The 10000-nt window shown below is 47.1% G+C and overlaps 1 protein-coding gene across 1 annotated transcript in view; it reads right to left on the reverse strand.

The window, feature by feature from the left end:
- The window catches only part of LOC311321175 (NT-3 growth factor receptor-like), a gene marked incomplete at both ends in the record, with an annotated part of 213357 nt that overhangs the window by 74405 nt on the left and 128952 nt on the right, over positions 1–10000 (reverse strand). The window contains one exon of the mRNA XM_084453109.1: positions 7478–7580. Coding sequence (XP_084309235.1) covers positions 7478–7580 — 103 coding nt within the window. The remainder of the gene's footprint in view (positions 1–7477; positions 7581–10000) is intronic.

Below are 10000 nucleotides of genomic sequence, written 5' to 3' on the forward strand. Positions count from 1 at the left end.
GTGAAAATGAAAAACGCATGTATAAATATAATAAACCTGACTGACACTATGTATAGTGCTGTTTTGCAGTAATTCCCTTTGTATGAGTGTGTCACAGAGTGCTCTGACTCGGCAGAGGGGCACCGAAGCGTTCTCCCCTACTGTTGCTATAGCGACAATGTGAGCGTGGTCGGGAGTAATGTGAAAAAATATCACGCAGATTTAATTGGGTGGAGGGGCAGAAAAGTCTCTTCCCCTACGAAATCTACCTGGCAACAGGTTTAGCCAGGGAATAATAAAACAACGTTGATCAAAGTTGAACTACTGGGTCATTGTCGATGTCGATCTACGTTAGCCAATGCTGCTAGCTAAAGTTTTGTAGAAATTAAGTGTTTTCAGGTGCAACAATGAATAGTGTAGATTATTTGTTGAATGTGCGGTTTAGTACATTGAAACTTGAAGAGAAACTGGAAATAAAACGTTTAGGGCCACACGACCAGAAGAATTGGTGCTGCTTCAGGCTGCAGATAAGGTAACCCATACCTTCAAACAGGAATGGTTTGAGAAAAATAAGTGGCTAACTGCTAGCACCTCGAAAAGTGCGCTGTTCTGTTTCCCTTGTATTCTTTTTGGTGGAGACTCTGTTTGGGCATCGTCTGGATTCAAAGACATTAAACATCTGTCAGAAAGAACAGCGAAGCATGAAAGCTCTGCCTCCCATCTGAACTGTGCCATGAAGCTGGGTTTACTGGGGCAGCTCAACGTCCAGGCACAGCTCTGATGCGTTTCGCCGTTCCATTGCGGAGCACAACAAACAGACCGAGGAGAATCGGTATGTTCTGGGGAGGCTGATCACTTGTATTCAACTCTGTGGGAAGTGCGAAATAGGTTTGCGTGGTCACGACGAGTCAGCAAACTCACTGAACCCAGGCATTTTTCGGTGCATTTTTGAGACGATGTGTGAGGGGGACTAATGTGGACAGTGCGCCTTCACTCTAGTAGACTATTTGGCTGTGATATAAGTGGAGTACTAATAGGTTATGCGTAGTGCCCATGTCTGATGGGTGCACACTTGTCACTTGTTGCTTTCAGAACCCTGGACGGGCATGCGCTCTCTTATGGGTCTAATTAGCCTACTCTGCGTGTGTTAATGTGTCGTTAACTGTGTGTGTTGTAGCCTCTGCTCTGATGTACCTACCGTAGACTAATTGGCTACCTTTAGTTCTTGTGATGGCGACATAATATAAAACTGCCCCTCCAGAAATGCCATGCTAAAATCGCCACTGGACAGAGAGAGGAACATAGAGAGTAGAGAGATGGAGGGATAGAGAGGTGGAGAGAAGGATAGAGAGATGGATAGAGAGAGGAACATAGAGAGTAGAGAGATGGAGGGATAGAGAGAGGGATAGAGAGATGGACAGAGAGAGGAACATAGAGAGAGGAACAGTGAGAGTAGAGACAGGGATGGATGGAGAGATAGAGAGAGGGATAGAAAGAATAGAGAGATGAGAGAGGGATAGAGAGAGTAGGGAAGGGTATTATAGAGAGAGGGATATTGAGAAACGGATAGAGAAGGGGAGCTGCATTGTGAGTCTTCATGTATGCTGCAGTCCAGGCATTTCTAATCGATCAACACTTCCCACTCTGCCGATGAGAAGGGATGAGACCACTCTGGGCTCTCCCTCTCCCCATCTCCTACTCGTTGTGTCTTTCACACACGCCTGTAATTACAACCACATACCTGGACACACACATAAATCACACATACTGGGAAAAAGATACAATCCAGAGGTGTGTGTGTTTGTGTGTGTGCGTGCATGTGTGTGTGCGTGCGTGTGTGTGCATGTGTGCCTGTTTGTGTGTTTGTGTGTGAGTATGTGTGTGTGCGTTTGTGTGTGTGCTTGCGCGCGCCTGTGTGTGTGTGTGTCCAGTGAGTAAATCAATCACATCCTGGCCAGTGTGTCAGCATACCAGAGCTTTAATCTGGGCTTCAGTCCCTCTCCGTGAAGTCTGCTACTGGATCCCGCAGAGCAGAGAGGACTACAGGTTGAACGAGAGGACGGGGGGACGAACACAGCCGAAGCAATCTACTGAGGTCAGGGGACACGTGCTCCAATCAATCCCAGGGTCCGTGTGTCTGAGCCGGGAGGTCGGGAGAAGCTCGGCACTCTGAGGGACAAACCCTCCCATCCTCCAGTGTGGATTACTGACAACACAACTTTGTTGTTTGTTTAAACCCATTGGTTTAATTGATCAAAGAATAATTTATTCAGGAAAACTGGTTTAATCATATCCGATCTGGCACCACTGGTGGAGGTTGCTAGAGCCAACATGTCCGCCCACTCTAAAGAGGTGTAATTCAAATAGGCTTGTTAATACTTTTCTCTCTGACAATATTGAATAATTAAGATGTTGAGTGTGTTTGTGAAATTGGTGTATTGTTGTTATTCACACGCCAGATAAATGATCTAATTACATAAGGCAACTGTTGCCAAAAGTAATCGTTGTTGTAATAAGAATGTGCGGTACAACATGTCCAAAGCATCCAAAGAACGATGTTCAGAAACTTCAGCCAGAATTGATCATTGACAACAGAAAGAGTGTATTAAGAATTAACAGAGAAACTACAGGAGAAATTAAAGGAGAAACGTCCTCACTAGCAGGACTAGATCAATGACTATATCTGAAAATACTGTGAAATACTTTCTGTCCCTTACCCAGTGTGAGCAAAATCAAACACACCTCAATTATTTTAAAATGTAGCTGTGTAGCTGAACCGGGTCTGACTGACTGACGCAGGTCAGAGGTCAGTGCTGTGTCTGTAGAGCCATGTCAGGGTGACTGACCGGAGGTGACGGGTGAATGATGCTCTCAGTCAAGCGACGTGTGTGCGACAGTCAAACAGCTCCCCCTAGGAAACAAGGCCTCTCAGATGTATTCTGGGATATGAAGGGGGAGGGAATGGATGACTCAGCGAGTGTGACTGTCCAGTTCAGAAATGCATGAAAATGAAATGGAATAGTCTTGCAGCAAAACTTCTGTGCACACATGCACGCATGCACGCACACACACACACACACACACACACACACACACACACACACACCCTGCACTTTATTCTCTTGGGTAAGAGAGAATATGCAGCTCTACCATGCCCTCTAAGTGTTGTGGTCCAGCTGTCAGACTCAAGAGGATAATGAAAGGTTCTCAGTGTGAACCCTGAGAGAAGGTTTAACGCTGGAGAGAAGAGTTCCACTGCTGGAATACCAAACAGAACGGACAGGAGAGATGAGAGGAGGAGAGGAGAACAGAGGAGAAGAGGAGGGGAGAGGAGGGAAAAGAAGGAGAGGGGAGAGGAGAGGAGAGAAGGAGAGGAGAACAGAGGAGAAGAGGAGGGGAGAGGAGGGAAAAGAAGGAGAGGGGAGAGGAGAGGAGAGAAGGAGAGGAGAAGAGGAGGGGAGAGGAGGAAAAGGGAGGAGAGAAGAGAGGAGAGAAGGAGAGGATAAGAAAGAAAAGGAGAGGAGAGGAGGAGAGGAGAACAGAGGAGAAGAGGAGGGGAGAGGAGGGAAAAGGAGGAGAGGGGAGAAGAGAGGAGAGAAGGAGAGGAGAATAGAGGAAAGAGGAGGGGAGAGGAGGGAAAAGGAGGAGAGGGGAGAAGAGAGGAGAGAAGGAGAGGAGAAGAGGAGGGGAGAGGAGGAAAAGGGAGGAGAGAAGAGAGGAGAGAAGGAGAGGATAAGAAAGAAAAGGAGAGGAGAGGAGGAGAGGAGAACAGAGGAGAAGAGGAGGGGAGAGGAGGGAAAGGGAGGAGAGGGGAGAAGAGAGGAGAGAAGGAGAGGAGAACAGAGGAGAAGAGGAGGGGAGAGGAGGAAAAGGGAGGAGAGAAGAGAGGAGAGAAGGAGAGGAATAAGAAAGAAAAGGAGAGGAGAGGAGGAGGCAGCCAGACACAACTAAAAACCACAGCAGCCTCTCAGCCAGCCTCCGGTGTGACCCCACAGACCTGGCATGACACACGATTCATCTTTCTCTCAAACACTGAGGGTCTGCTGGATTAACTTGCCAATAGCTCACGCTGCACCATACATCATGCCGGACACACCACCACTTGGCATGCCGGGCAAGAACACAGGCACTGTTAGTATTTCCAACAAACAACAAACAAAAAGAAGACTTGGACTGAGGCTGTAATGGACACCCTGATGCTGCATACACAGAGAGAGAGAGAGAGAGAGAGAGAGAGAGAGAGAGACACTGGGAGTACGTACATACATACGCGATCTAACAAAGACTTTGATGTAAACTCTGACACACTCATCAGCAGAAGCTGGAATGGAAAAAGGCCCCCATTATAAAAGTTTGTTTGTCTCCAGATAGGTCTAAGATGTTGTATCATCCGGAACCTTCCTGCTGGCCTGCTGGTCCACCACTGAGGCGCTGCAGGAGTAGATTAGAGCGACCCACGCTCCAGCGCGCCTGAACAGCTCCCATTCACCCAGCTGGACCACCACCAGCCCAATGAAATCTGGTCTCAATAATTGACCGCAAACAGGATTTCTCTCTCTCTCCCTCTCCCTCTCTCTCTCCTTCTCTCTCTCTACCTCCTTCTCTCTCTCTCTCTCTTCAGGATCTGGCGCGAACAATGGAAACAGAGACCGCCGTTGTGTAGAAGAGAAAAGGATGAAGGGAGAAAGAGAGAGAGAGAGAGAGAGAGAGAGAGAGGGAGAGAGCACAAAAAACCAACAGGGGAATTCTCAGGGATGAGACAATAGTACATTTTTACGGGGGCGGGATGGGGTGTGGGGTGCGGGGTTATTCTGCTCCTGGAGTCACCCAGCATTCCCGAGCCCTTTCTGAGGCGCGGAGCAGCTGCCAGCCGGGTACATTTAACGAGGCCTGCTGCACTGGCACATGCCAATCAAGGAGGATTACCATGACAACGACACCGGCCACTCAAAGGAGCTTTAGAAGAACAGAGGAGTCTGTTACTCTACCCTTTCTCTCTCAGTTCCTGCATTTAGACGGAGGGGAGGGGGAGAGGGGGGTGGAGGGGGTGGGGGGGCGGCCATGTCCAACCGCAATCCAGGGACATCTGAGGACAACCAATCAGAGGACTGATTCAAAGGTAAATAAGAATCAAGCTCGCCCTCAAGGAAGGCTAGGATTCACGGTTACCCTGGTTTTACACTGGTTGTAAAACGGGGGAGGAAAATAAGAGAGAGAGAGAAGGAGAGAGAGAGAGAGAGAGAGAGAGGGAGAGAGAGAGAGAGAGGGAGAGAGAGAGGGACAGAGAAAAAGAGAGAGAGAGAGAGAGAGGGAGAGAGAGAGAGAGAGAGAAAGAGAGAGAGAGAGAGAGAGAGAGGGAGAGAGAGAGAGAAAAGGAGAGAGAGAGAGAGAGAGAGAGAGAGAGGGAGAGAGAAAGAGAGCAAGAGAGATGCAGGCCTGGGGCTGAATTTTGAGCAGCGGAACCGGAACACATTTAGGGGGTGTTTGTAAACAGCTGTGGATCAAACCAGGCGGAACCAAGGCAGAAGCGTCTGGTAATCCTGAACCTACTCTCTCCACCACCGGAACCCACCAATGGACCACGTACACCAGCTACTTCCCCTCCATCCTTCCATCCTTCCCTTTCCCTTTAATTCCACATCCGACGATGTTATCAACTTAATCTGCTTTTAATTAACTGGATTAAGAAGGATTGGGAGCACGGCTCTGCTGATCTCTGACAGAGGCAAAGGAAACATGGGAGAGGAGGAGGAGGAGGAGGAGGAGGAGGAGGAGGAGGAGGGGAGGAAGAGACGGAGGGAAAAAATAATGAGTACCCCCCATGGGAACAGAGTGAAAGCGAGAGAGTGGGGGATGGAAGTGTGCCAACACCAGCTCCCTCTGCCAGTCAGCCAACCAGCAAGCTAACCAGCTAGCCAGCCAGCAAGCCAACCAGCTAGCCAGCCAAACAACTAACCAACCAGCTAGCAAGCCAAACAACTAACCAACCAGCTAGCCAGTCAAACAACTAACCAACCAGCTAGCCAGCCAAACAACTAACCAACCAGCTAGCCAGCCAAACAACTAACCAACCAGCTAGCCAGCCAAACAACTAACCAACCAGCTAGCCAGCCAAACAACTAACCAACCAGCTAGCCAGCCAAACAACCAACCAACCAACCAGCCAGTCAGTTAGCCAGCCAGCCAACCAACCAGACAACTAACCAGACAGACAGCTAGCCAGTCAACCAGCCATTGGTATGTGTACAGTATGTACGTATTATACAGTATGTGTTAATTAGGCATCTACAGGCTTCCCATGGAGGCCTGCAGGTATCTAATCATTGCTAACATCAGACAGTGGGAATGATTGCTGTACACTTGATGAAGAAAGACAAATCAAAGGCTACAGGCCTGCCAGACTTCAGGGAGAGTCAGAACAAATTGCCCATGCCTCTGTTGTGCAGCGGGACTTATTGGCGGTCTGATCGTAATTGGAACATGCTTTGCACACATGTGTTCCACGCCTGGCGGGATAGTCAGATGTCATCTGGGATGGCTCTATTTACAAGAAGATACATATTAATGGAGAGCATTTCGGGCGATGACAAATTGAAGCTGAAGATGAGAGAGAGAAAGAGAGAGAGGGAAGAAGAGAGAGCGAAAGAGAGAGAGCAAAACATATTTTACATCTCTAAAGCTCCAAGCCACATGAACCAAAGCCAGACGGTCCCAAAAGTGTGCCGAAGCATCAAAGAAGTAAAAGTGTTGATGAAAAACATGTTTACACTAATAACAAACCAAGATATCAATGAAAGATACCTCATGCAATTTGATTGCTCAGCGCCCACCGTTGAATCTGCCAGAGGATTAACATACCTCCAACCAAGCAGAGCTCCTGCTCCACCAACCCAGCCACACAGTAACACAGCCTAGTAAACCAGACTCATCGCCAAAAGAAAAAAAAGACACTAGAACCCAGCCTATGGACACTCACACCCAGCCTAGTAACACACTAGAACCCATCCTAGGAACACACACTAGAACCCAGTCCAGGAACACACACTAGAACCCACATCAGTGAGTAGAATCCAGCCCAGGCCTAGAACCTACACCATAGAACCCAATCTAGTAACACACACACACACACACACACACACACACACACACACACACACACACACACACACACACACACACAGCCTAGTAACACACACTAGAACCCAGCCTAGGTACACTTGAAACCAGTCTAGTAACACACACAAGAACCTAGCATAGTAACACACACTAGAACCCAGCATAGTAACACACACTAGAACCCAGCATAGTAACAACACTAGAACCCAGCATAGTAACACACACTAGAACCCAGCATAGTAACAACACTAGAACCCAGCATAGTAACAACACTAGAACCCAATCTAGTAGCACACACACCCACCATAGTAACACAGGATAACATGCAGCAGCGCTGATAAACTGTAGAGCGTGCGGAGGGTCTCTGCGGACACCATCTTACCTTTCATCCCGAACTTGGAGCGTCGGCCATATTTGTTGATGACGACGAAGAGGACCAGGAGAAGGAGGCAGGTGAAGCCGGCCAGCCCCACAGCGATGGACACCTGGAAGAGGAGGAGAAGAGGATAGAAGGAAAGGAGGAAAGGATGAGGGGATAGAGACACAGAGACAGTCTCTACTGTATCCTGGTCACATACATTCTCTTTTAGCCCTTCTCAGGAACTGTGAGTGCGCTGATGACGTAGCATCTGCTACCACAGTCCTTTCTACCAACATAGGAAATTTAGACTTTTAAATAGTCGCCAAGTTGGCGGCGCTTGGCGTTCATATTTAAAAGTGTCAAATAAACATTTCAAAGCCACTCACCAAAGCAGAAACGCCTATTCTAACAAACGATGGGTTTTGAAAGCTCGGCGCTACCGTTAAGTGATCTTTTGATTTGATCGTTAAGCCGTTTTTTGTGGCATCGTCATTATTTTTCGAGGTAGTCTTCAACTGCCATACAACTCCGCATAGCGAACAGCGCCCCATCTGGTCAGAAATCCTCGAAACTACCTCGAAAAATAATGACGATACCAAAAAAAAACGGCTAAAAAGATCACTTAACGGTAGCGCCGAGCTTTCAAAACCCATAGTTTGTTAGAATAGGCATTTCTGCTTTGGTGAGTGGCTTTGAAATGTTTATTTGACACTTTTAAATATGAGCGCCAAGCGCCGCCAACGATTTAAAAGTCTAAATTTCCTATGTTGGTAGAAAGAACTGTGGTAGCAGATGCTACGTCATCAGCGCACTCACAGTTACTGAGAAGGGCTAATTCTCTCTCTACTTAATCGATCATTTGAACGTCAGTCTCACTTGAAGTATCCTGGTTTGAACAAAATATTAGAGTGCAAATCATAGGGCTTAAATCAGACACTTCAGTACAGCCACAATTAGGGCACAACAACACATCCTAAGGAGAGCCTACTCTTACTCTAACTTCTAAGACGACTAAAAGCTGGAAGGAAAGGCCTGAATGAAAATGTAAAGGGAAAAAAGGCAAATGTCTCATGCTGTATTATCAATGACGCCGGTCTCTCTTTCTCTCCCCATGCACCCTGTCTCTCCTTGCCCCCATTACAGCCTTCCAACAAGGAAATAATCTCCTGCCACTCAATTACCGTACAGCACAAAGATGAGCCAAATTACATTTTGAAGACGTTGTCAGACACAGTGCCTGTGAGGGAGCAGGCAGATAGGAGCCTCAAAAAGAACGAGTGAAAATAAAAGAAAGGATGCTGGAGTTAAATAGGCTTGTACTGTCTGTCTTTTATGTATGTATCTCTCTCTGCCCCCTCTCTCTGTCTCCTCTCTCTCTGTCTCCTCTCTCTGTCTCCCCTCTCTGTCTCCCCTCTCTCTGCTCTCACTCTCTGCCCCCTCTCTCTCTGTCTTTTATGTATAAAGCTCTCTCTTTCTATCTCTTTCTCTATACCCCCTCTCTCTCTCCTCTCTCTGCCCCCTCTCTCTGTCTCCTCTCTCTCTGTCTCCTCTCTCTCTGTCTCCCCTCTCTCTGTCTCCCCTCTCTCTGCTCTCACTCTCTGCCCCCTCTCTCTCTGTCTTTTACGTATGCATCTCTCTCTTTCTATCTCTTTCTCTCTGCCCCCCCTCTCTCTGTCTTTTACGTATAAAGCTCTCTCTTTCTATCTCTTTCTCTCTGCCCCCTCTCTCTCCCCTCTCTCTGCCCCCCTCTCTCTCAATGGGTTACACAGGATTTTACAACAGCTACGGGGCGTTGTTAGCCTAAAATCTAAAATCCCCGTAGCTGTTGTAAAATCCCGTGTAACCCGCTGCCTCGAGTGGTCAATTGCTTTTCTACAACGGTTACTACATAATATATTCACAAAAAACACTCAGTAGTAACATTCAATCATTTATTTACCGATCATTCTTATTAATTTTAGTATTTACATAATCTTCTGCGATAGGCTATAGTTCTGAATTAAATGGTTGCCAGGCAACATAGGCTATCTAGCCTATTTGGGTTGACCTTGTTCACATAAGCCTATATTGTCATAATTCGGGTGGTTCACGTTTATTTGAACATTTCCAGCCATGGTGCAGTTATGTTGGAGTCGAGACTGATGAGTGTGTTTTGGTAATAGGATACGAAAAGGGTGAGGTTGCTGCGAGTGGTTGCTATGCAAGCATAGTAGCCTACCGCTTGATCTTATCAATGGCCTCGTCAATGAGATTGACGGTGCATTAATACTAATTGTTATGTGGTCGCAGCCGTGGGTTACAGAGTATTTTATAACGGCTGCTAGCCAATCAGAATCAAGTATCCAAACTCTCCGTTGTAGATTAAAAACCTGTTGCCAAAGCAGTACAGACAATTATTAACATTGACAAACAATAAGAAATGATCATACTATATGAAAGTAGCAGCAATACAATCAACACCATCCAACAACAATTGAATTTATAATAACATAGGGAGCTGCTAAAAATGTTCACTAATCACTGAAAACTCTACGAAAAATGGGA

The sequence above is a fragment of the Borostomias antarcticus genome (genome assembly GCF_949987555.1).
Source record: "Borostomias antarcticus genome assembly, chromosome: 18".
Lineage (NCBI taxonomy): Eukaryota > Metazoa > Chordata > Actinopteri > Stomiiformes > Stomiidae > Borostomias > Borostomias antarcticus.